Source organism: Netta rufina (genome assembly GCF_964035555.1).
Source record: "Netta rufina genome assembly, chromosome: 28".
NCBI classification, from domain to species: Eukaryota; Metazoa; Chordata; class Aves; order Anseriformes; family Anatidae; genus Netta; species Netta rufina.
The window spans coordinates 5346984-5373371 of NC_140152.1; the positions used below are offsets into that span (position 1 = coordinate 5346984).

The following is a 26388-nucleotide window of genomic DNA, read 5'->3' on the forward strand; positions in this document are numbered from 1 at the left end:
GTGCTTTGAGCCTTTCAGAAGCACTGCAAAGGTTAAAGGCTCCAGCAAGACAGAGCTGAGCTGTGGGTGTCTGTGCAGCTCGTAGAACAGCATCAGCCAGCCATTGACAGCATCTGATCCGTAGGCTTTGAATCAGTTTCAACCTGCTGCAGCAGCAGCAGGCACCTACCAGGAAATGCAGATGTTCTGGAGGAAAAGCATGAACCAAATAAAGCACCCTGGTTTTGTCACCATAGCTACGTAGGATCGCCACCACAAGGCCTCAGCCCACGCCTTGCTGCCGGCCAGGCTGTGGGGCTGCTCAGCACCCCGCAGAGTGGAGGGCACTGGGCATCTCTACAGGGTCCAAAGACAAAAGGGGTGAGGACATGGCTAGGATGAAGGAAGCAACTACAACAAGTTGGCAGAGATGAACAGTTTTGGACAAAGGGCATCAGCTGTGAGGCGCCTTGTTTGAAGTGAGGCAGAAGGAAAAGAGATTCTGACTCCAGGTCTCACCCAGGGGATGGAGAAGGAACAGGAGGGAGTTGATCTGCTAATGAAGCATAAGGTTTGGAGCTATCAATATCCTCAGGACAAGAAAAGAAAGAACAACTGCCACGCTCATTCTCCCTGGGGGGCAAAGCTAAGTGCAGCAGAGAGGCCGATGGCAAACCCCCAACGATTTCTGCAGGCTGCTGTAGCAGACTGGCTGCCAGCCTCGACGGGCTGCTGGACTACAGGGGCAATTCCCAAGCTGAAAAAAAAACAGAAAAACGCTGCGTTTTGAGCCAGCATTCACAAGTCAAGCACCACACGTAGATCAGGACATTGTTCCCTGGGGCACAGGGCACAAACCATCAGTCAGAAGTGCCGGGCAGCCGGCAGCAGCCTCGTTAGGCTGAGCAGAGCAGCCGCGGCAGCAGCTGCAGCTTGTAGCTGTGCCTTACGTAATGCTCTGAAAGCTGCTGGGGCTGGGTACTGCTCCTTGGAACACCTGGAAAGGAGACATTTCATAACGCTGCGGGGCAGGAGAAGCTAAGACGGCCTCAAAGGACGAGGCTTGCAGGGGGTCTGCCAACCCCTGGGAGGTGGGGGGCTGGAGAGGAGCCCCCGCAGCCCGCCGGCAGCAGGCAGACGGACAGACAGCACCACCTGCTGCCACAGCCCGGCACACAGCGCCGCAGTACAGGGCTCTGCGGGTCCGGGCTGCAGCCCCTCACAGCCCCACAGCAGGTGCTACTTGTAGGGGAAAGCGCAGTCATAAATGCCTCGAAACTCTGAACCTTTTGGCTAGCCACAAAGCACGAGAGCGCCGTCCCCCTGCAGAGGACGCAGCGCAGCACACAGCCCCCGTGGAGCAGCAAACAGCCGCGTTCCGAGCAGACCCGATGACACTGCTGACGGACAGGAGGAAGCAGAGCTGACTCAGTTTCCTCACGGTGCCCCATAGCCCTTCGCCCACGCTTACCCCGAACTGCTCGCCTAGCACGAGAACCAGAAAAATAAACTTGAAACGAGGCGGCCTCATTTCATGTCTGAAGGCAGGTCTCAAGCAGCTGAGGACAAAGGGAAGGGAGCAAGCCCACGCTGAGGGCTGGGAGCATCCCTGCACCTGACTGCTTTAGAGAGGCAGCAGGAGCTCCGATCGGGATCTCCCATGTGCTAGAAGCGCGCCCAAGTGCTGCCAACCAGGCACCAAGCTGGCTGCTAAACACAGCACAACTGCTGCTTGAAGCATTCAGCTTTTAAAAGAAGCTGAGAGACTGCTCAACACTGAACCTGAAACTATTTCAACAAGTGACTAGAACAAAAGCACAAAAACCCACCCCTTTCTTCCACCCAAAAGGTGCTGTTCCCGTTTCTGCCACAATGTCTGTAATGAAAAGGGGCACTCTGCTCCACCACCCTCACTGCTGGAAATTTAGGGGAAGGGATGAGACAACTGGGACTAAAGCACACTGAGGGTAGAGGCTGATGAGGAAGGACAGCAGAACCTGAGTACTCAGTATTTCTTGTTACAGAAAGCTTGGGCAAGGAATTTAATCGAGTGTTCTCACTTGCCATTTTAAATTTAACCTTGTGGGCTTCGTCTTCAGGTTTAAAAGCTGCTGAGAGCAGGAGAAAAATAATGCAAGAACCAACTGTTTATGGAGTAGTGTCTGCAACAACTGCAACCCATCGAGGGTTTTGCATATCTCAGGAAAGTGCCAGTGTTCGAGACCTTCCAGAGTCTTACCCTAAGATAAATAATCCTACCTCCTTCCTAATAGGATCCCATGCTGTCACAGGATACTTGGAATGAAGCTCTCCCCTGGTCTATACAAGCTGAGCACTCCACGTTTTACCCATTCCTCTTAGAGTCAGCTGAGAGACTCACCTCTCAATAAGTCTGAGAGTGGAGGACCACAATCCTCTGGAATTGTGAAGTCGCCTTTCCCGATGTTTTCAAATAACTTATATATATTGTCCCCTTCGAAGGGGTATAGACCCGTTGTAATGTTGTATCTGTAAAGAAGGAGAAGCTGTGTGAGAAGAAGCACACAGAACAGGAACTTAATTCTTACGTGGCTAGGTAAATCAAGAGCAGACAAGAGTAAACTAAAGGATGAATATTTGGAATGCTTCTTCTAACTTTGTCTTCCTTTATCGCAGCCTCTTCATTCACATGAGTCAAAACCACTAAGACATCTCCCTGACAGGCTGGGACGGAAGAAACTTTTAAAAATAAATACTAGAGATACCAGCGCTTTGTGGTTTCTATTATTATAGTCGCTGCGTATCTCAGATGCCGAGAAGTGGCTGGCAGAGACTTACTCAGAGTGGAGATTGCTTTATTCAGAACTGCAAGCACTTTGGATGGGTGTCTGCTCCCCAAAGGAAGGGCCACACCGCATACACCCACTCCCCAACACCATGCAGAAGAGCAGTGACGACAGCAGGTTGCACAAGACCGAGCTGTTTGGAGGCTTGCAATTTACTGCGACTCCTGGATGCTGCACAGGCACTTACAGCGTGACCCCTGCGGACCAGATGTCTACTTTAAAGCCTGAAAAGGTATCAAGGCCATTGGCGATTTCTGGTGGCTGGAATGCTGGCGACCCTTGGCTCGTTCTGCACGTGTCATCCTCTGCAAACGGATGCAATGCCTGCAGCAGAAGAGAGCCATTAGTTTCAGATTCCAAGGCACACGAACCGTAACTGGTAGAACATTTCACACACAGGGAACACTCTGCTACTGAACATCTACTTACACATCACGAGAACGTGCTACTATAACAATTGCATGCCACTGGTGATGCTTCCTGAGCTATTCCTACGTAGCTGAGGCACTCTTGGTATACAGCTAAGTGTAAGGGGATGTAGCTTGTCACCAGACTTCAGGGTTGTCTAAAATTGATGTCTTTACCTATGAGCCTCCGGGATGGAGGTTTTGTGCTGTTACCCGCAGCGAGATAACAACGTTGTGAGAGTTACAATAAAGATTCAGCAGAGTCACTCTAGAGCACTCTGCAAGTGTAACAGAACAGAAGCCTAAACACACAATAAATCAATGGATACCACAAAGGTGACCTGAATCTAGAATGTTGTGCTTCCCACACTCCTGACTTCACTGCGGTTCTCACATACCTCTGCTACGCCTAAATCAGATATTTTCAGTGTCCCATTGGTTGTTAGCAGGAGGTTTCCCGGTTTTATATCCTTGTGGACAATCCCTTGGCTGTGCAAGTATTCTAAGCCATCTATAAGCTGACAAAAGTACCTGCGGAAATTGTTAAAGAAAAAAAAAAAAGTCAAGCACTTCCAGAGACTAAGACTGTGAATTACCAATAATGCTTAAAGCAAAGACTAATGTTATTGGATAAAGGTAGGTACACGAACACTTGACGCTGAGGAACTTGAGAGTGAGGTGTTGTGTGTTAAAAAAGAACTTTTACAGGCAGGCAGAAGTCACCTGCCAGAGCTCCGCACCAGTGCGTTAACCAGCTCAGGCTCTGCTGAGGCCCTCCTCACAAGTCCGTGCATTTTCAAAGTGTGGGCACCACGAGGCACAAACGGGCCAGTTAATTCTGACACCTGACCTGGCCTAGGCTAAATTAAGCTAGCAAAAGATGCTCTTTCAGTGGCTTAGCTGTCTCTGCTACAGGATGGGGAAAAAGAGGTTTCCTTCAGTCGGCAGAAGGTTTATGTTTCTGTTACTGGCTGGGCAAAGGTAACAGATGGTCAGAGACTGTTAGCATGGCATTACTGTAATGTAAGAAGCATTGTGCATCGACAATTGTTCATTCACTTTTTATCTCATAATATCCAGGAAACAATACCCATCTGAACGCATCGATCGCTCACTTAGACCCTCTATGATCTCAGACACCATTTAAGAACCTGAAAATAGTGACTACAAACTTGCTGGTCTGCACTGATTTTATGTAGATATAGATATTTATATAATCTCCTTCCTATACCCATTTCCAGAACTTTAAGGTTCCTTTACTTGCATGCTAAAACGGGCTTCAGATTAGCCTAACTAAACAAGCTCAGAGATCATGCTGGATGTTGCCAATTCTTAACCCAAAGACCTTTAACCTTTTTTCCTGACGCTGAACTGTTCAGCTTGCCCCATTTAGATAGGCCAAATCCTCACAGAATCCCCCACCGCACCCACCTTAGCTGAAGGACAGCTACAGCAGAGGCCAGGGAAGGCTGCTGTGCATCTCTTGCAGCAAAACAAAACAAAAGCAACAGAAGATTCAATAGCAAGATGCTTTTTCTTCCCAGAACCAAAGGGTTCTCCCTGGCAGCATTTCATTATTCTTTTTTTTGGTTTTTATCCCCATGGATGTAAAAGATGTAGTTATTAAACAAAGTTAGTTTGACTTTAAAGTGCAGGCAGCAGTCTAATGGAGAGTTGAACACGTTCAAGAGATAGCAGCAAGGAGAGGCTGATGCAGGCTAAGGAACAAAACTGCACTTACCCATGAGCCTGAAAAACTGGAAACCTCTTTTCTGGGACACTGTCCAGCATCTCCTGCATCCCACACACACAGTACTCCATCACCATATACGTGAAGGCAGAGTTAAGGAAGCTTCAAGGTTAAATACTTCCCAGGCAAAGGCTGCGCGAGGACTGCAGCTGGGGAGCTGCTGGTACCTGGTGCACACACACTTCAGAAGCAGGGCCCGAGCTGTGCCTTATGAACATGACAGAAGTCAGGCAATTCTCTGAAGTGGCTGAAAAAAAAAAGTTACCCCCCCCTCCCCAGAAGAGCTGCAGGCTGCAGCACATTCTCCCCAGCCCCTGGCTGTTCCACACCTGGCAGAAGCAAGCTCTCGTGCCCTCCTCCAGAGGCTGTTCTTCCTTTCCTGTAGGCACTACCTAATAGCTCCTGCTTACCCCGTCCCCACAGCCGTGTAGTAGGAAAAGGATCCCTGGACAGCTGGGAAGCTTTTTTTGAAACCATATGGACAAAAAAAAAAAAAAATTACAATCAAGTGCCAAGAGCTGGTGGCACTTCATAGTATTTATTCCCTTCCAGCACATTCCTTTTTTCATCTCCTCAAGTTTTAATGTTGGGGCCAAACAAAGGAAACGACACAACCGCCTGGAGCAGGAACTGCCTCTGCTCCCCTCCTCTCCCAGGGCTTTTACAGGCAGTGCTCAGAGGGGCTCAGGAACAGACCCTGAGACATCTGCTGGCTTTGTCAAGGGAGTGCACCTCCGAGGTGAAGAGCAGAGCGAAGCAGGGCTGTGGGGCAGCCCCTTCTCCAGCAACACAAAGCACTTGGTTGGTCACTAATTATTCCTGGCAGCTGCCTTCTTAACCTAAGCCTAAAATAAGTTGCTTATCTCCCAAGATACTGCCTTAACTCTTGAGGCAAGAGAGGCTGAAGAGATGGCCTGCATTTTAAGTGGGATCTGGGCTAAAGGCTGGTGCCCTTGTATAGAAGATTCCATCCCAGAGCTCAAAGCACTGCCCAGACTCACTGATTTAGCACTACGCCCCCCATACGAGCTGCTCTTCAGAGGGATGCTGAAGTACTGCGAGACTTTGTGACGGGCACGATGCCACCTGCAAATCAGCAGACACAAGAGCAGCAGGAGGAGCCCAGGTTTCATTCCTATCATTCCTTACCATGGAAGAAAGCTACGGGCTACTCGTATGGCAGTGACGTGAGAGCAGCGCTCCCAAATTCACGAAAACAACACTAATTGGAGATTTCGTAGGGTAGCTGTTGGGAAGCCAAAGCCAGCTCTCGTTCTCATCTACAAAGAACGACCTGATTTTGGTCTCGTTAACTGCCAGGCTGGTTTTTCACCCCTTCTTTTGTGACCAATCCACCTCTGGCCGGTCAGCCAGATTACAGCACGAACTTCCAGGCTGGAGCAGATCTGTTACCGGTGCCCCGAGACGACTGAAGCTCTCATCCCTGCTAATCAATAGGGTTCTGCTCCCACGCACGCTGCACACACTGGTAACAGAAGCTGTCGAGGGAGGGTGCCAGCTGGGATGCTGCTTATTGAACTGGGTTTATTTTCTGCCTGGATTAGCTCTCCATTCATCACCAGCTCCACATTCCCAGCCACAGCAGGTCAGCAGAGCAGCCCATTAAATACTAAAGGTAGTTGATATTTTTAATCCAGTCATCGCAGCTTTCCTATTAACAAAAAGATCATTGAAGGCTTTGACTCGACTTGTTAAAACACTGTCTGCCGAATAAGTACAGGACTGCAGGCTTCAGCCACGTTTATCAGCAACAGAAAACTCAGGTGAAAACACAACCCTCCCTTCTGAAGCATTTGAAACTGGGCCTGTAATGTTCATCCTGGACATTAAGACTTATTTTTAATGAGTAACAGGGAAGGAAGCGACAATTAGAAGTTGAGTGAGGTACAGGGGAGGGATGTTGCCTTGCACAGCTTCCTGCAAGGCACCAATCCAAGCGTTTGCACGACTACACAGCAAAACGAGGAAGGGAACTGACCTGCAGAGAACAGCCTAATGAAAGGGAAAGTTACCGTTCAGCTGGATCTGCTCCCAAACCCATTTGCCACGCAGCTGCACAAGTGCTTGTACTGCCGCATCCGAAAACATGCTGCACAGGCACTGCCAGTGCCAACAAGAAGCTGGAGAGAGGTTAAAGCACAATCACGGACAAATTCCCTCTCCCAGCCCCAATTCCTCCAGTTACTGCCAGAATAGAGGTGCAGAAGCAGATAAAAAACAGAAGTCAGCCTATAAAAACTATGAAAAACCAACTAGTTCCTTTTCAAACACATCTGTTAGTAAAGCAAGAAACATCCCCACGGGCTCAGAGAGGCCAAAACCCATTTCTGAATGACCACTTCGGGTTGTCATCACCTGTTACCAACACACGAGGTCTCTCTCGGGCTCTTTTTCAACACGCCTCTCCTTCAGCATCCCAGCTTCCTATTAATTAAATGCTATCTTTCTACAGGCAGTAATTGAATTACAGTCCCTTCAGTCTGTTAAGGCCACAAAACACAAGTGAAAGTTGTCATGCTTTTCATATCAATGATTTGGTGGCAGAGCATTTGATCTAATTAAAGCACACAATTAAGTTACCCGTTTTCTGAAGTACTGTAATTGGAAGGCAGTATTTAGAAAACACTGCCAAAAATAAAAGTGGCTATTTATAAGGCGCTACAACAGATCAGCTCAGGGAGCTCAGGAGCTGGCCCAAGCCAAAGGGTGCTCCCCAGAAGCGCCCAGCTGCCCACCCGCACGTCGAGGCACAGCGTACAGCAGAGGGGGGCTCAGAATACTTGCAGGACCGCGTGCTGCAGTCACACGTTGCAGCCTGAGCAATGCACCCAGATCTCAAGGCCCAGCTTAGCTTCCAGAGCTGGCGTTCTGTCTCTGCACCGTGCATAGGAGCAGTGTGCTTCCTCTCTCTCATAGCTACCACAAGCTTCCCGTCTCTCCCAGCAGTACCACGAGAGACCTTCGCACGAAGAACACAGCAGGAGGCTCTGGAGCTCATCTATCTTGGTGGGGCTGCCTGGCAGCAGAGTGCTCCAACTGCCCGTGGAGGAGGCACGCTGCTGGAGCGCGCAGCCCCTCCGCACGAAGGGAGCGAGCTGCAGGCAGCCGTGTGCCAGAGAACAAGTGATTTCCCTCCCCTCCCCTTTCTTTTGAGGGAAAGAATAAGAATGCCTAAACCATTGCCAAGAACCTAAAGGAAAAAACGTTACAGGAATTGATTTCACATAGCCTCAATCAAAACAGAGCCATCTTCAGGGAAAGGAAGCACTGCCATACAGCGCCAGCCAGGACAGGAGGCTCAGCAGAACAGATCCGCGGCTTTATTTTCATCTCTGAGCTGCTGAAGGTCACACAACGAAGCACAGGATTTCAGTGGTGGTTCCCCCCTGCTCCAGCCCCACACACATAATCTGGGGACAATATTTTTATTTCCCAACTGAGAAGCTGGGAAACTTAAGAAAGCACACTTAGTGGAAAGTATTCCAGCCATGCAATACGTTTAATACTAGGGGAAGTAATTTTAAGCTTAAGAAACATTCAGCAGGGCCTTAAAAGCAGAACTAAAATGATTCAGCACTGCAGCAGAAAACGACAAGAATTCAAACCTTCCAGCACTGTGTTGAAAAGGATATATTTTCTGCTTCTCTTCGTTGTATAATACATCTACCAACTGGATAACGTTTTTGTGCCGTAATCGTCGCAGGAGCTGAATTTCCCTGCAGGAAAAGAAAGGGGAAGAACATTAAATTTAGAAGGCTATTTCCTTACTATGGAACGCAGCGAACATTTTCTAATGGATTTTTACACCTCAAACTGCATTAGCCCCGGCTGCTTCTCCTAAGGTTACCTGCACACGCTGCCTGACAGGTCTTGTGCGTTCTTGAATTCATTAGCCCATGGTTAGCCCACGAAGATACTCACTGGGCACTGCCCAGGAATAAACCAAGAACCCTTCCAGTTAACACTACACAGCCCCTTGGCTTTCCCCGGACAGGGATCCCAGCTGGGATACACCCAGCAGCAGGAGCCCGCTGTGCTCAGCAGCACCACGCCGTGAACTTGGGAACAAAGACAGGAACAGCGCCTTCTTCCAAGCTCTAACTCGACCGAACTGCTCAAAGATTTAAATTGAATCCTTTTTTTGTGCTCAGCGTGTACTGCGAGGCTGAGCAGACGCAAAGGGAACTTTGCCACGGAACGGGCCCTCGGGTGGCTCTCCTATCAGCCGCCTCGATCTTTGTCTCTCGAGATCTTGCACTCGGCCCCAAACCACCACATTTCAGTATCTTTTTACATTAAACTCAGCCTGCAAAATCCTGCCGGCCGGCTGCGAAGAGGAGGAACAGGAGGATCAGGCCGGTCAGGTCGGGGTGGTTCTGCTCCGCGGGGCTGGGAGGCGCAGACGCTTCGCTGCCGCTCGGCCGCGGGCTGGCGCTGAGCTGCTCGCAGGCTCCTTTCGCGCTTCCCTCCTGCCACCTGGGGAGCAGCTTGGAGAAGCCTGGCTGCGTCCCAGCAGCTGGGGCTCTTGGAAGCAGAATTAGAAGGGACTCGGAGCACAGCTTCAGAAGGGGCAGCCTCTGCCCGAGCCCACGGCACACCCTCGCCCCTCGGCTCCAGCACAGCGGCGTGGGGACGCCTCGTGTCCGGTCAAAGCAGCAGCTGCTCCTTCAGAGAGCTCATAAAGTGCAGGAACATGAGCAGTTTGTTTTTTTTTTTTTTTTAAAAAAGATCTTTTAGGAACTCCTGAGCAGCGTGGTATTGTCTCGCTGCCAAAGGTCGGCCCCGGCGCTCCTCCTGTATCACACGGGGTTTTAAAAATTGGGGCACCTGCACGGAAAGGTGGGGTGGCGAGGCAGAGCTCCGCGGGGTGGTGAGTTGAAATGGCAGGCAGATTTGCAAAGTGATGCAACTGCTCTAATTATAGGAATGACCAAAAGGCTGAAGTGGATTAAATTAGCATGGAAACCTCAGCCAGCACCAGCGTGGCTCTGAGAACTTTGTGAATAACGAGGGGGGCGGCCGAGGCCTTGGGGCAGGCCAGCAGCGAGCAGGGACACCCCGTGAGGGTTACTCTGCTGCGAAGAGAAAGCTCCCAACACCGGGGAGCTTCAAACCACCCATCCCAGCAGCTCGTTGCCTGTAACACAGCTTGGAAACACCACACGGACTCCTTCCACCTTTCAGAGAAAAATAACCGTCGGTATTTCCGCGGTGCCCGTTTCCAGGAGGAGGCCGGGGGCGGCGCTGGGAGCCTCCCAGCCCAAATGCCACCCACCTCCGGGGCAGAGGCCAGGCAGCCCGCTGGGTGGAGGGCAGGACTCCTATTTTTAGCTCCTCTCGCATTCTGAAGCGCCCGAGGAATGGAGGCAGCCACACACCAGTCACCTCCAGCTCCGCTCCCAGCCTTCGCCACGCCAGGCAACGCGGGCCTCACCCCGTCAGGAGGTGCCTGCATTGCCTTCCCCCCTCCCCAGTTAACACCAGGAGGCCTCCTTTCCCTGTCACTCCTCAGACACTGCACAGCTTTTTAGGAGTGGAGCTGTCCCCAGCAGAGGGGAAGGGAGAACTGCCAGGTCCCTTAGGGGGGAGCTGTCAGACCCAGGCTCACCCGGACCCACCCAGACCCAGCAGCTCTTTTTTTTTGGGTCCCTAACAAAGCCCCCTGCCTGTCCCACACGGCTCTGGGGGTGCCAAGGAAAGCGGATGCTCTTTCCTGGACCACTCCAGTGAGGGCAGGCTCTCAGGAAGGATCCTCACCCCTGAGATCACATCCCAGCCCCTTCCTCAGACTCCTGTGGGTCCTCCGCAGGCCCAGGCTTGTAGAGTTTGGCTGCAGGTGATGCTGGATCTTTTCCATATTACCTCCAGGCCAAACCAGGCCAGGGCTGAGGGCCTGCAGCACCAATCCCAGCCAGGGAAACACTCACCCCCATCCCAAACACTCCTTTACTTGTCCACAGGCAGCTGTGCCCCCCTCAAGCCCCACTTGCAGGGCCCAGGAGCTGGTGGCACCGCACAGGGATCGGTGCCACGCCGCACGCCAGCCCTGGCACGTGCCCTAAATCCGCCGGCACCGCTCCTGCTAATTGCTACAAGGGCCCGGAGAATCACCCGCTCGGTCTTTACGCAACCCAGCTGCTGCATTATGTAGTTACTCAGATTGATTTTGTAATCCCGCGCAGCCGAAGCGAGCGTTAATTACAAATTAGTGTCCTCGAAACCCCACAAAGCAGATTAACTTACTTCTGGTCTGCTCGGTGAACGGCTTTCCCCTCCAACTCCTCTGCCCAAAAGCAGCCTCCCCCGGCAGGGCACAGGAGGCACCCCCGGGGTGCCCGACAGCCCAGCCCCCGTGCCCCTTTACAGGTCGCAGCTTCCAAAGCAGCACCTTGAACCCTGCAGGACCCCGTGCAGCCGAGAGCCCCGCGGCCCCAGGAATCCACTCAGGACCGTCCCCGCGGGCACCGGGTCCTCTGCCCGGCTCCCATGTGCAGAGCCCTGTGAGGTGTCTGATCGCGGGGCTGCTGCACAGCCAAGGCCCCCGAGGAGCTGTAATGAGCAGAGATTCAAACGTGAGTAATCGCCGAGCGCGGTAAGTACCGAACAAGGCACTTGGGACACGCTCAGAAAGTCCCAAACACTTAATTAAAATGGGAGGCTATTAGCGCACGGCTTTATTAAACTTGTGCTGCTGGAGACAAAGCCTTCCAAATTTCCTGTCGTCTTTCTGGCGGTCCCACTAAACCCCTCCTGGGCTAACTGGGGGCAGCAGGACCCACCTGGCTGACCGACCTGCCCCCAGCTCTCTGCAGTAACCGAGGGCGCGCGAGGATCCCCCGCGGTGATTTAGGGACAGGGGTCTCAGGTTTGAACCCTCAGCACCCGCACCAGAAATCCCAAATGCAGCCCAGCTGACCCCCAGGTCCCAGAGCTGTCCCTGCAGCGCATCTCTGCTGGGCACGCAGGGGGCAGGAAGCTGCACGGGCAGCAAACCAAGGCCAGAGATCAGGCTGGGGTCGGGACCGGCTCCATCTCCGCAGTCAGAGCTGCACGAGGAGGAATTTTGGGACAAACACCAGGCAGCAGCTCCCAGCAGACAGGCACCGAGCTGAGAACCCCCCCGAAGCGCTCAGCCCCTCTGCCGGGGCACTACCACGTGTGTAGCTCTGCGGGAAGATGTTAGCCCCGGCGAGCAGGCTGGTAACTCCCTCAGGGGTCCCACAGCACAGAAAACGCGTCCTTAGAGTCTCTCTCCCAACTCTTTAACTCACCCCGAGTGCAGCTGCCTGAGCCCTGCCCTGGATGAGACTGCTCACACGCACCCACGGGCACGGGGAGAGCAGGAGCCTGGCGCTGGGGGCAGAGGAAGAGATTTCTGACCTCAAGGGGCAGCAGCTGAGGGGGGGCTGGTTGTGAAGATCTCGTCCCGAGCGGCACCGCCGTGTGCAGGTAAGGGCCCGGGGAGGGCTGGGGGTGTGTGGCACCAACACAGGCAGCAGCTCCTCATCGGGAACCTGCACCAGGAGCAGGAGCTGAGGGTGTGAGCCCCTCGCTGCCTCCCTGCAGTCCGTGGGAATAGCTCCCACAGAGCCGGGGAGGTCAGAGCTGCATGGTCCTGGCCTCAGCCAAAATGGGGCGTTTTGTCCTGAAAAAGTTCATGGCTGAACAAGAAAATAAAGCAAACGGGGAGGTGGGCAGAGAGAGAAGGACAGGGTGACCAAAATAGGCACTCGAGCTGAAGCAAGCCCTCGTTGGGAGGCAACGTTTAGGATCCGGCGCCGTGTTTTGGAGCAAGGGCGGCTGAGCCAGAAAAACATCCCCAGCAAAGCAGCGCCCGGCTCGTCTGCTTTAACAAGCGGCCTTAACGAAGCCAAACGAGACGTTCCCAGGCTGCGGGCATGAATAAAGCCTCTGCAGGGTGCACCTCGGGACTCGGGAGCATTACCGGGGCTCTGATAACAGGAAGCTCCCCTGTTATTTGGCAGGGCCTTTCCCACCAGGAGGGAGAGGAGTTTAGGGTTGCAGTAGGAAGGCACCAAGCTCCCCTTCCGCAGCCACGCTGACACCAGAGAAGGGGGCAGGGTGGGACGGGGCGCCCAGAGAGACGAGAACCTTGTTGTTACTCATTAACCAGCAGTTTACTCCTAGCCTGACCCTGCGCCAGCTCGGGGAGGGCCCAGCACCGGGCCCTGCGGCTGCCCTGTCCCCACGCCTGGCACTGAAGGTTAGAGGAGGGCCCCGAGAGCCAGCGGGCCCGGTACAGGACGTGAAACATCTCCCAGCTGGGCTCGGAAACTCAACCCAGCCCCAGAAACAGAAACAAGACGCTGCTGGGTCACGGCTCCAGGCTCGGCACGCCACAGCTGAGGCCGTAACAGCCCCAGATCTCCCTCCCACCGTGAGATAACCCCTGCGAGAGGCTTGTTTGGGCTGCAGGAGGCTCCCCTGGGCAGCAGAGAGCCGCTTATCTCGCAGGGCCGCAGCGAACAGCTCGCCGTGGGGAGCGCAGCCGGCTGCGAGGCCGAAAGGGAAAGTTTTGTGTAAGAGTCCTGAGCGGAGCTAACGCCAGGCTGCTCCCCAGCCTGCTTTAATTGCTCGTGCCCTGACTAATCGGGACGGAGCTGGCACTCGGAGAGCCTTCCAAGCACGGATCTTGAGTCACCAAGAAGAGGTTGACAACCCTTGTCCCCATTTTACAGCTGCAGAAAGCGACTGAGAAGAGCCTGGAGTTGCTTCCTAAACTCATTAGTCAGGAGTGGAACCAGGAAGAAATCCACAGCTCCCTGTGCCCACCGGGTGGGGAACCAGGGATCACGTCCCGGGCACTTCCCACAGGGGTGGCAGCGCCAACGGCCACCCCCAGGAGCCCGAACACCGCTTGGTGCTGGTGCAGGCTCCTTGTGCACCCACCCAGCTAAAAGCAGCACCGTTCACCCCTCTGACATGGGATCCCAAACAGGAATCCTTTCTCAGCAGCAATACCATAAAAAAAAGACACGTTACGTGCTGCCTGTTCACAGCAGAGCTGCCCCCTTGCCCTTGAGGCCGGGCTCCCTGTCCCCGCTCTGGGCATGGGGCAGTTTAGGAGCGCCCTCAGCCCCGCGGCTGCTCAGTGGTGGAGTTTGCTGAATCCCCACAACTTCGGGGGCATTCCCACAACTCAGAGCCGTGTGGTTGACTAAAATGACCGAACTCCAGCTGGAAAACAACAGCAAAGGTCCACCCCCAGCCCCCAGGAACGTTTACTCACTTTTTCACATTTGCCTCCCCGTTGGGGATCCTGCGTAGCTTCTTCTTCTTCAGGATTTTCACGGCTCTCCTGCAGAGGGTTTCAGAGTCCAGCATCTCCTTGACTTTGCCGTAGGAGCCTTCTCCCAGCAAGTCTCCCATCAGGTACTTGCCGATGAGCTTGGCCCTCTTCCGCCGCGGCTGATAGATGACCTCGGTGGAGTCGATGCGGTGGATGAAGGTGTCCATCCCCACGGACATCAGCTCGCTCTCGGCGAACATACCCAGCTGCTGCGGCTCCTGCATATCCATCCTGGATTAAGTTCCTTCACCCGCCCTTCCTTAAGCGCTCAGGGTTTTAATCCTGCTTGTGAGTTTCCAACACTCCCTTTTACTCCTTCTTGAAAAAAAAGATCCAGAAGATTGTACAAACATGAATAAAAAAAAAAACAACAAAACAAGAACTACGAGCTGCTTCCAGCTCAGGTGGATGCTAAAAGATCCAGGCCTGCTCCAGTAACGCAAGGTCTCTTAAAAAGAATTTCTCTGTGACCAGACACGCTCAGGTTGGGACGCGCTTCGCTCCCGACCTGGTCCCACCACTAGGGTTCTTTCAAGTCACCCTGGCCTTGAACTTGGCCCAGTTTGTCGAGCGAAGTGCTAGGTCATCCTCCGGGACTTCAGGCCACCGCATGAAACCAGACGAGCGCCAAGTCCCTCTCGTGGCTTTCCATCACCAGCAGCGCGCAGTCACCGGCAGCGTTTCTGCCCGGCCGGCCTCACCTTCCACGCACGGGCACGGCGGCGGCGGCAGGGGGTGTTCAGCCGTTGGGCAGCTGGAAGCACGTTTCCTTGAAGGAGCTTTCGGGAACAATCCCACCGCCCTCGCTTCTCACGCCGACCAAAGTTTGAGGCCTTCGGTGCCTACCGAGACCTCCCAGGGGCATCCTTCAAGCACCGCGATTCCGCCTGGCACATGATGCGTGTCCCCCTCGGGCTCTGGCTGGGCTCACACAACGCAGAACCGGCCGGTGCCCCCCCCCCCACCCCCCCCCCGAGCACCGGGACACGGGCACCGTCAGCGGGACGCGGCTCCCGGTGCCCGCAGCCCCACGCACCCCATTCCCCCCCCCCAGGCAACCGGAGATGGCGGCAGGGCAGGGCAGGGCAGGGCCGCCGCCCCCACCCGGGCTCCTCTACGGCGGGCCCGGGGCAGCGCCGCCGCCCCCCGGTAGGACACGGGCGGGGAAGGGAGGGGAGGGCCCGGTGCTCCCCCCACAGCCACGGGAACCTCTCGGAAGGGCCCGGGCCGCGCCCCCCCGGCCGCCACCGAGTCGAGGGGAGGGGGGCTGGGGGCCGCAGGCCTCGTTCCCCCCCCTCCCCGCTGCCGGGCCTCAGGAACCGGAACCTGGGCCCGGGCCGGGCCCCGCCGCCGCCGCCACCACCGCGCTCCTCCCCGCTCCCGCCCGGCCTCCGGGGGATCCCCGCCGGCCGCCGCCGCCCCCGCTGCGCCCTCGGGGCCTGCTCGGAGCCCGCTCCCCGCCGCCCCCTCAGCGCCGCCGCCTCCCGCCCGCCGCCGCCATTTTGTTTACCTCCCGCCCCCGCCCGGCCCCGCCGCGCTCCCGCCGCTGCCCCCCCTCCCCCTCCCCCTCCCTTCTCCTCCTCCTCCTCCTCCCCGGCCGGGCCTCGCGCCTCCCTAGCGACCGACGTGCGCTCCCATTGGCCGCCGCGCCGGCCCCGCCCCCGCACGCTCTGCCGCTGATTGGCCGCGGCCTGGAGGCGAAGGGGAGGAGCCGAGCGGGCGGTTTTCGCTTCCGGTTGGTTCGCGGAGTTTGCGGCCCGCCCCCCTCCCCGCTCGGGCGGGCGGAGGGGCGCTCTGATTGGCCGGCAGCGCTGCCCGTCAGCCGCCCGCGGGGGCGAAGGGCGAAGGGCGAAGGGGAAGCGGTTGCCATGGAGACGGGCGCGGAAGGGAGCGGCGCCGGGCCTGGGCCTAGGCCGGGGAGCGGGGCCCGGCCCCTCCCGGCCCCTCCCGGTGCCCTGAGCCCGGTGTTCGAGGCCCGCAGCCCCCCCGAGCCCCCTGTGCCCCCGTTACACCACACTTTGCCTCCGTCTCCTTCCCCTGCCAGCGCCCCCCGGCACTCACCGCCCGGCCCCGACACGTTTTCATGCCCCGGGACAATAACGAATAAAGCAGAACGCCACAGAACGCCCCCCCCCAACCCGTCACCCCCAGACCGGGCCCAGGGAACGCTCCAGCGGCCTCTGAACTGGGCTGAACTGGGCTGAACTGGGCTGAACTGGGCTGAGGGCAGTGCCCGCGTTCTCTCCGCTGATCGGCGGCACGGGGGGAAGATTTGGACAGGTTCAGGCACGGTTGTGCCAGGGTCACGCCGATGGCCCCAAATCCCGCCGTGCTCTCTGCTGCCCGGCTCCGAACACGGCAGCTCCTCAGCCGTGCGCTCACCCGCTGGGCACACACCAGCCCTGGGCTGCCTCACGCCCCAACCCCACAGGTGCTCCCGGGACGTTGCTCCGTGGCCTGCAGGAGGTGGATTTACCAGGGATTGTGCTGAAATCACCCATATTTTTGGCTGCAGACACTCACTCCTGCATCGCCCCGGCCTTTTGGCCACTCTCTCATCTCACAAGCCTTTATTTGTCTTTCTCCTTGCTGTGTTTTACCAGCAGCACCCAGAGAGCACCGGTGGAGGATAATTCCTCCTCTTTTTTTAGGTTGGATATTAGGAAGAACTTCTTTGCCGAGAGGGTTGCGAGGCATTGGGATGGGCTGCCCAGGGAAGTGGTGGAGTCACCATCCCTGGGGGTCTCTAAAAGACGTTTCGATGTAGAGCTCAGTGATATGGGTTAGTGGAGGACTGGTTAGTGTCAGGTCAGAGGTTGGACTCGATGCTCTTGAGGTCTCTTCCAACCTAGAAATTCTGTGATTCTGTGATTCCTGCCCCGGTGGCTGATCTGAGCGGGCAGGACAGACAGACAGCTGCGTGGGACAGACTGACGGACGGGCACGGCTCCCCAGCAGCGTAACGAGGCTGCAGCGTGCCCTGAGGCAGCCCCACCGCCGGGACCTGCTGCTCCAGCCCGGCCCAGCCGTGCCCCGGGCCCGTTTTTGGTGTAATTTCCCCTAGCACCCAATGCAAATCCTCCCGGCTCCCGCAGCCGCCGTTGTGCTCCTCGCAGCCGTGCCTGCGGCAGGAGCTGCCCTCTCCCGGCCGAACGCGCACCCAGCAGCGGCCGCCTGCCCTTGGCTGTCCCCAGCTCGCTTTGGGGCCGCAAGGTGCAAAAACAGCACGGAAAGAGCTGCAGAAAACATCTCCGAGCGATGTGCGTGGTGGCTCCCCTGGGACAGCGGCTCCATGCCAGCACCACAGCCTGGGACCTGCTCCTGCAGGACGGAGCTTTGGCAGCGCTCCTGACCCAAACGCTTCTCCTGCAGGGCTTTGCTCCAGCTCTTGCTGCCTTTGCTCCCCTGTCTCCCCCCTTACAGGCGTTGGGAAGACTCCTGCCACTCGCTGGCTTTCACCAAACACCTCACAGCGAGCCACAGCCTCCGGCTGGCAGCAGGGAGCTCAGCCAAAAGGCTCACGGAAGCTTCACCCACTGCTGTGCCCCGCGGGCTGCCAGGGGCACCGGCTGCCTCTCGGTATCAGCTTGGGAGCACTTGAAGGATTTTCGGCAGGAGGCATCCAGCAAAGTGCAAACGTGTTAGCGCTGCAGACATGCAGATTGCAAGGCATCTCTGAGGGGAGATCGTTTTGGAAGGACCCTGTAAGTTGCAGAGAGCAGTGTATTTAAACACCTCAGGCATAAATCTGTGAACTTGCAGCCATCCTCCCAGCTCCATGGCACGAGGACACGGCGCTGGAAGCCCTGCTCGGGGTCCTGCTGGGGAGCAAAAACATCCCTGTACCCGTACTCCACAGCCCGGGGTCCCCAAAGGCTCCGCAGATCCCCTGGGCCAGGGGCATCTCCCCGGCCCCATCCCCACAGCACCCTGAGGACCTGGGGAGCTTTTCCAGAGCACAGGGCCTGGAGCTGGCAGCAGGGCAGAGAAGGGGGCGCAGCCGCCCCCCGGGGCTCCACAGCACCGTATTTTTCCTCCTGCTCCCTTGCAGGCTTCTCTCATGATAGCGCCTGGCTGCGTGTGATTTACTTCGATCTTGGCACCGAGTCCAAAGTGCTGGAAAGCGATCACCCAAATTCTGGTAAGTGCTGTGCTTCCCCCGCCCGAGGGGGCCGGGTTCCCAGCAGCAGGAGGGCAGGATCGATTGGAAACCGTCCACAGCAAAGAAACCCAGGCAGGAGGCAGCTCCCATGGCTTCGGCTGCAGCTCCCGGCCCGGTTGCATCAGCTGCACTCTGCTCCCGGTGCCGCAGAAAGAGGCTCCCCAGAGGTGGAAACTCAGTGAAGGACTCCCCAAACCTGAGGGGCTTTGCAGGAGGCTGCCCCCCAGCGTGGCTCCTGCCAGGTACGGAGCAGCCGGGTCCCATCCGGGCTCCCTGCTCAGCTCCAGCCTGCGCAGACGGCCTGGCACAGGGCAGTGGCTCTGTCCCCTCACCCTGAGATGCCCCTTCCTGAAGCTGCGGGCCGGCACGGAGCCAGCTGGACCCAGGGCTCCTCGCCCCGGCGGAAAGTCAGGGGATTTCCAGGCTGTGGGAAAAAAAACAGGAACCGAGTGCATGCAACACGGCCGGGCTCACCCCGGCACCGCCACGGCAGCGGCCCCATGGCATGCACGGCAGCCAAGGCTGCAGGCTCAGGGCCCTGGTGCTCTTGTTTTTGAGCCCATTATCCCAGGCCCCAGTGCCCCCAGAGGCCTGGCTGCCTGGGAAGGGATTCTTCTGGGGAAGGCAGAGTGTTTCCCAGGGGCATCCATCTCCTCCAAGGGGCAGAGCACCAGCACGCAGCCCCGCCACGGCCCCAGCACTGCACGCAGACATCCCAGCACCATGGGGGGACACCCACATGTGGGGACGGGGAAGGCAGAGCCCTACACACACCACGAGCACACCCAGCACCTCCCCGCTGCCCCCCAGCTCCAGGGCCCGCAGCTGAAAGCCCCCAACCCTGCAGCAGGTGCTGCACTTGCTCCTGGAGGGGATTTAGGGGTGCAGAGGGGACCGCAGGGTCAGCGGGTTTGTGCCTGGAACAGGAACCGGGGTGGGAAGCGGGGAGGAGGCGAGCATTGGGGCTGTGGCACCAGCTGCAGGGCTGGCAGCGGTTACAGGAGGCTGACTAACCGCCGGCTGGATCCCTGTGGGTGCTCCCACCGCCTTGATTCATTGGTATCGCACTACGGAAATAGCTCTAGGGGATTTTAAGCCCTAAAAGTGCGCAGCTAAGGAGGCTCTGGTGGTTGTTCTCACGTAGGAGAGCTCCCATCCGCACGGGGACGAGGACGGCGCAGGCAGGGCAGTGCTGCTGGTGCCTTCAGCGAGCCCGCTGGGGTGTGCAGTGAGAGCCAGAGCAGAAGGAGTTCCTAAAAGCATGATTTAAAGGTGCCAGAGCCTCTGGCATTAACCTCTGGAAAAAGAACACTTCAGAAAGCATGATGCAATTGCTGATTAATTAACGCCCGCAGATGAATGAAGTGTTCTGAGAGTAGCGCTCACGGACAGCCCCAAAAGCCCCAAAATGCCAAGTTCTGCGTTTGGGCCTGAGCAGAAGGGGAAACGTCCCTTGTGCCAGGGCTGAGGCCCTGCAGGGGCTGCCAGAGCTGGTGGCGGGGTCCTGCTGCGAGGTGCCCGCGGGCTGTGGGATAGGAGAGGCCGGATTTGGGGTTTTTGCTGCTGCTGGCTCTGAAGCTCCCCAGGACAAGGCGCTGGGCTCCCCAGGGAGCAGACGGGGCCAGCTGAGGGTGCTGGTGCCCGAGGCTCCCCGGCCGTACCGGTGCAGGCTGCCTTCCTCTGCCTTCCTCTGCCTTCCTCGAGTGCTGTGCACGAAACCCCAAACCTTTTGTTCTCACTGTCTGCTTTGAAGGCAGCTTCTTTGATGGTACGGGGCTGCTTCCCGGCTGAGCCGGCTCACGCTGCTGGGGCTCCCTGCAAACCCCAGCAGGGCCGGGGTTTTACAGGGCAACCCCGATACTTCCCCGACTCCTTAAACCCCTTCAGCACGTCCCAGAGGGGCTGCCCTGAAGGGAGCAGCGCTCGGATCCCAAAGGGTCTTGGCTTTTGCCTCCTGGGCACCCACAAACCTGGGTACCGGAGCTGTGCCCTGCTCCACAGTGGGTCCCGGCACTGCACAGGCACCGTCCCCGTGTGCCCAGCGCTCTGCTCATGGCAAAGCAGCGCAGCACACCTAGGCAGGGAGCTCATCCCGTCCCGTTCCGTCCCGTCCCATCCTGGTGCCGGGGACCTACGGCCAAGGTCTGCGCCTCTCCCCCCGCCGTGCCGCTGGCTCTGCGCCTCCCTCCCTGGGGGTCAGCCCGGAGATCTCCCGCTGGGGATGCCAGTGTGCGCAGTGGGAACGTGCTGGGTGTGACTGGGTGTGACTGGGATCGGCCTCGTTACCCCGGGGCTGACGAGGGGCAAAGACCCAACGCAAACACACTTAAAAAGTTATAAAAGTGGGCAGGAGGGGAGGAAGGCGAGCAGTGTGGGGGGGTTCCAGGGCTTTTATTTCCCACTCAGCCGCTTCCCCGTTAATCCTGAACGGGAGCCCCCCCCCAGCTCCCCAGGGGCTGCAGCACAGGGACCCCCCGGTGCCCCCCAGACCCTCCCGACCCCACTGGGACCCCCCTGAGACCCTTCAAGGACCACCACGGGACTCCTCTGGCCCCATTGGGGCCCCATTGGGACCCGTGGGATCCCCCCGAGACCCCTCAAAGACACCCGTGGGACACCCCCGGACCCCTATGCCCCATTGGGACCCCCCCCGCCTCCCCGGGATCCCCCCGAGACCCCTCAAGTACCTCCCTGGGACCTCTCCAGTCCCATTGGGACTCCCCCCAGGACCCCTCAAGGATCCCTCCGGGCCCCCTCAAACCCCCCGGAGACCCCCCCGGACCCCCTCAAAGCCCCCCGGCCCCATTGAGACCCCCCCGGGTTCCCCCGGTCCTCCTGGGACCCCCCGAGACCCCTCAAGGAACCCTCGAGACCCACCCCGGGACCCCTCAAGGACCCCCCCCAGAGACCCCCCTGAGCCCCCTCGAGCCCCCCCAGCCCCCCCCCAGGACCCCCCCCCTCGGCCGCCCCCGCCCCTTCCGCCCCGCGGGCCGCGTCCCCCCAAGATGGCGGCCGCGCGGAACCCGGAAGCGCGGCGAGGCGGCGGCCGCCGGGCGGGAGCCTGAGAGCCCCGCGCACGGTGAGGCCCGTGGGGGGGGGTTTCGGGGCCGGGGAGGGGGGTCCCCGGGACGGGAGGGGGTCCCCGAGCCGGGAAGGGGGAGCTCGGGGCTGGGGGGGGGTCCCCGCCGCGCTGTGCCGCTGGCTCCCGGCCGTGGCTCGGGGCTGAGCGCCGCGGCCGCCAGGTCTACCCGTGCAGCGCCCGGCCCGAGGGGCTCGGGAAGACCCCGGGGGGGGGGCTCCGCGTCCCGGGGGGGCTCCGGAGCTGCCCCGCTCGGCTCCGTGCGTGGCTGCGGGGGCCGCTTCTCCTCGCTAAGCAGAGCTGGGGGCTCCTGGCTGCCCGGGGCCCGGTTGGGAAGGGGCTGAGCCCCAGGGGCACCGAGGGGCCGGGGGCCTGGTGCTGGGGGGGGGGGGGGGGAGCGCAGAACCCCCCCCCGGCACCCCCGGGTGTGCGCCTGTCGCGGTGCCTCAGGGCCCAGCTGAACGCCCCTGGGGCACGGGGCTCACGCTCGTGGGCTCCCAGCCCTGGTGCTGGCGGTGGTCGCCCACCGCCAGGTTCCTAAAACCATTAAATGGCCCCGCGGGGTTTAGGAAGCTGCTCCCACCTCAAAAGGAACCCTAAAAATCAGCCGAGAGGGCTTAATCTCTGCGTGACTTCACGTCCAGTGGAACGGGACGGCCTTCTGAAGGGCGAGTTCTGCGGGGTCGCTGCGGGACCCGGGGGCCTGTGGGGTTTTTTGGGGTTTCTGTGCCGTCGTGGCGGTGAGTTTGGTGGCCAGCTGAGTGGCGTGGGTCACCCGTGGCTCCGGGACACCGGGCGTGGGCCAGCGCGGTGCCGCTCAGCCACCGGCAGCCGGACACGGGAATGCCTTTAAGTGGCAATCACGCACTGGTGCTTTTGGTTTCAGTTTGGGGAACGCTGTGTGTCCCCTGAAGCAGACTCGGCAGAGGTATTGGGTAGGATGCCAGCTGCACTCCCCCAAAGCCTCAGCTCTGTTCTCATCTCTGCTGCTTGCTCTTTTTCCATGGTTATCAATTCACTCGGTGTTTGTACTCATTTCCCTAAAACGAGACCCTGCCTTTAGCAGCTCAGCTGAGCGAAGTCTCATTGAAAGGCTTGCGTGAGCGCTGGGTGAGGGAAGAGTGCCTGAATCACCCAAACTACTTCCTTAATCATTGCCAAAGGAGCAGCCTAAAACGTCTGAAACCTCAGTGCTTAGCGGCACAGCACAAAGCCGGTGCTCGCAGCGACTTCGGGCGCTGCCCCATTTCTGTCCGCCCACTTGCCTCGTGTCAGTGCTGGAGGTAACAGAACCACGACTGGCGTCGGGGGCGCCTTGTCCAGTCTGAGAGGTGTTTTTGGCTGGGATTGTTTCAAGTGGTAGCTGGGATCCTTGCTGAAGAAGGGTGCCTCTCCCCACCTCTTTCCTTCGATGGTGTTTTGCCCATTCTTGGAATTGATCTCGCTTATGCCGGGTTTTCAGGGTGGCTGAAAGTGAAAATGTTTTTTTGTAGAGGAAAATGCAATGGTAAAGCCACAGAACGCGTTGGGAGATGGCACAGTCAGTGGATTGTGCAGCTTTTTCTCCCTTAACATTAGGTCTCAAGTTTGTTTCCCGACTTCGAAGCGTTCTGAAAGATTTCTGTGAGTCCTGCGGGCGGCTTTGTCTTAGGCATGAACTCACACCTTTGTTTGAAACCTCGCAGTTCTCAGTGATTTGCTAAATGCCGTTTCCTCCCCTACCTTTGTCAAGGTCTTACATCCTCATTCTTGAGCAGGAACAGGCTTCTGAAAAAAGCTCACTTCTCCCTTCCTTTAACGGGCAGCTCGCTGCTGTGAGCTCCCGAGCCGGGGCCGAGCGTCGCGTTTCGTCATGGGACAGGCACGGGACAGGCTGCGTCCCCCTGGCTGGACACTCGCTGAACGCTCCGGCCACGTTCGCTGCAGGGTTTTTTTGGTGCTGAAGTGTACACGGAGAGGATTTTCCTTTTTTTCCCTAAGTGTTGTGTTTAAAATCCTGAGCGTGTGGTGTGTTTGAGGGCTGTGCTTCCTGGCTGAATAGGCCTTTTTTAAGCTTAAGTTATAGATCCCTGAAATGGAGGGTTTATAATGAAAACGCTGACCCAGGTTTAAAGCTTTCTGAACAGTGACACTGTCATAAAGAGCTAACTGTGCAGCCGCTGAATACCGCGCTTTGATTTTTAATCGTGAGAGCCTGGATCTCTCTGGAAAGCCGTCCAGGCTTAATTAGGAGTTTTATATTCTGAACCATTTCAGCTTAAAACTCTTCAGTCTCTTTTGGTAACACGATCAAGATCTGTAAACACGGAGCTCTGAAAGAAACCAATACATGCCTCTTGCACGCAGGGAGCGTACGCTGAGCCTGCCTGGAGGCTGCTCTGGAATGGGGTTTGTGTGCTCACGATTAGTGGGGCAGCAGGCTTCGGGGTCCCGGAGTGTTTTGTGGCTGTATGGGGCAGAAAGCTCGTTCCCTGTGTGGCAGCAGGGCACAGGGTGTCGCGACGTGCTGGGCTCAGCTGGGGCTGGTTTCTTCCAACAAACCTCCTGCCATCGCCTCGAACTGGGGGCAGAGGCAAAGCACAGAGGATCCGGAGACCTGCGCTCCTTGGCTTTGAACCTGAGCTCTGTTCTTCCTGCTCTTCTCTTCCCCTTTAATTAAATAGTATAATCGTGCGTTTCTACCTGGCAGGTGTGCTTCTGAGGCTGGCTCAGTAGGGTTTCTGTAGGGCTTGTCTTACAGCTACGTCCTGGCGTGCTCCGTTTGCTGCCCCACCGTCGTGGTGCTGAGCTCCGGGTGCCCCCTTGCCCTGTGCCCTGCTCCTGCTGCGGTTTATCCTCATCCAGGACCTCGCTCACAGCCGGGCTGTGCCGGGAGCTGCCCTGCTCAGGGTGAGCCCCTGCTGGAGCAGAGCTGCTGCGCTGGAGAGCGGTTTTGTGTGCTCCTTGTGTGAGCTGTGTGACCTCCCAGCCGTCCTGCTGCCCGAGGGACTGGTGTGCTCCGCTTTGGGAGCGTGGCTGTGCGGGGTGCTGCGGCTTCGACTGCCTCTGAAACGTGCCGGGGTCCTTGGCAGGAGCCTGTGTATGGAGGGGCGATTTGTGCTCTGGCCAGGAGTCGTCGTATCTCCTCCCGGGGGGATGAGCAGGGGCAGACGGAAGCTGTCCTCTGGCAGCAAGCTTTACTGGAGTGTGTTTGGGTCCCAGTTTGACCAGTGGTTTGGTTCTCGAAGCGGAGCATTTGGAGACAAACCGTCGGGCTGAGCAGCCTGCGAGCAGAGGGGCTGGGGAGCAGGGGGGATGATAATATTTTGGGGCCTGGTGAGCCGAATGAATAGCAAGTGAGGCCAGCACTTCAGGCAGAACCAGCAGTTTGCTTCAGCTCTGCATCCTGGAGACAAAAGTACCTGGGGAAGATTTCAGAGGAATTCCGTCAGCGATCAGATAACGAACCGCTCTCTTTTGTCTCTGTTGGCGCTAAAGCTGCTGTGCCACTTAACTGCTTAATATTAATCCGAGGAAATTTAGGGAATGGCGCGTTGGGGCAGATGCCAGCAGCAAGGCTCCCGATGAAGCTTTTTCCCCTCTCTCATTATCTGGGCTTGCGTTTCTCTGCTTTTCTTTTGAGGATTAAGGCCATTGTGACTCTCGTGCGTATCCAAACAGCACCGAGGAGCCTCCTGGTGACGGGCAGCGTGAGCCCGGGCGCAGCACAGCCCTCGGCTGCCCCAGGCACGGGGGAAGGAGGACAGGGACCCCACAGAGCTCGGTCGGAGTCGCTGCAGTTCCCCTCTCCGTACGTGGGCACGCTCAGCCTGATCCGAGGCACTGCCCCGCTCACGGTCCGGCTGTTTCCGTGGCAGACCCGTGTGGTGTAAATGCAGCCACCCCGCTCTGCCCCTCGCACCCGTGGTCACGGCACTGCAACATCCAGGAGCCTCTGCTGGGGTTGGACTTCACAGGCAGCTCCGTGTAGGGCCAGGGGCGTAGATAAAACCCCGGCTGTGGGCTGTGTGCGAGGGAACGGCAGCGCTAGGGCTGGCTGCAGATCCCCGAGAGAGGATGGAAGTGTCTGCAGGAGGCTTGTGCTGCTGCTTGTGCTGCTGCTTGTGTGTTGGAGCTGAAGAAGAACCGAAGTGCTGCTTTCAGCACGGGGTGAGAAGGCGGCACATCCCTCTGGAGAGTGATTCCTTCCTCCAAGGAGCCTGGTTTTGCCCCGAGGGGCAGCTGCCCCTCGCTCTGCCCACCTCTGCTGTTGCAGCCTGCGCACCCTGCCCAGTCCCTGTGCTGGTTTCCAGCTTTTATTTTTTTTCCTGGCGTTTCTATTAAAGTTTCTCAGGTGCAATTTAAGTCTGCCTGACTTTAGTCTACCCATGTGGGAGAGTTCACATTTTCTCAAGGACATTTCCTTCCCAAAAGCTGTCTTTGATCCCCCCGACATGGCCTGAGCTTTGGATGCGGAGGGGCTGGGCTGGTGCTGCCTGGGACACGAAGCAATTCCTTCTCCCTCCTGTAACCCCAATCTCTGGGAGCGAAGTTAGCTCTTCTGCATGCACCGCCATCTGTCCCACGTAGATCTGGCGAGAAGCTTTGAAATGATCTCAGCTCTTCTCCTCCTTGTTTACAGACCATATAATTCCAGCAGTTAATCTGTCAAACAGATTGCTCTCAGGCTCTCCGCAGCTCCTTGCACAGCCCAGGTAAGCAGCGAGGTTTTCCCCGCTTCCTTTTCCGTCGTGCTCACGAGCCGGGTGGTGCTGCGCGGAGCTTACAGGGCTCAGTCTGTACAGAACAAATGCACCCAAAGTGCATTCCTTCTTGCTGAAAGCATTCGGGAGATCAAGGTGGCTTAAAGCGCTCG

General features: G+C 57.7%; 2 protein-coding genes across 2 annotated transcripts in view; one reads left to right on the forward strand and one right to left on the reverse strand.

Moving 5' to 3' along the window:
* Nucleotides 1-15234, reverse strand: part of STK11 (serine/threonine kinase 11) — a 34606-nt gene extending 19372 nt beyond the window's left edge. The window contains exons 1-6 of the mRNA XM_084302841.1: nt 14233-15234; nt 8615-8698; nt 4953-5042; nt 3610-3742; nt 2992-3128; nt 2360-2487 (exon numbers count right to left, since the gene is read on the reverse strand). Of these exons, the coding sequence (XP_084158967.1) occupies nt 2360-2487; nt 2992-3128; nt 3610-3742; nt 4953-5042; nt 8615-8698; nt 14233-14522 (862 nt within the window). The 5' untranslated portion in view covers nt 14523-15234. The remainder of the gene's footprint in view (nt 1-2359; nt 2488-2991; nt 3129-3609; nt 3743-4952; nt 5043-8614; nt 8699-14232) is intronic.
* Nucleotides 15235-21454: 6220 nt separating this feature from the next.
* Nucleotides 21455-26388, forward strand: part of SBNO2 (strawberry notch homolog 2) — a 56933-nt gene continuing 51999 nt past the window's right edge. Inside the window, exon 1 of the mRNA XM_084302575.1 lies at nt 21455-21533. The gene's annotated coding sequence lies outside the window, so the exon portion shown is untranslated. The remainder of the gene's footprint in view (nt 21534-26388) is intronic.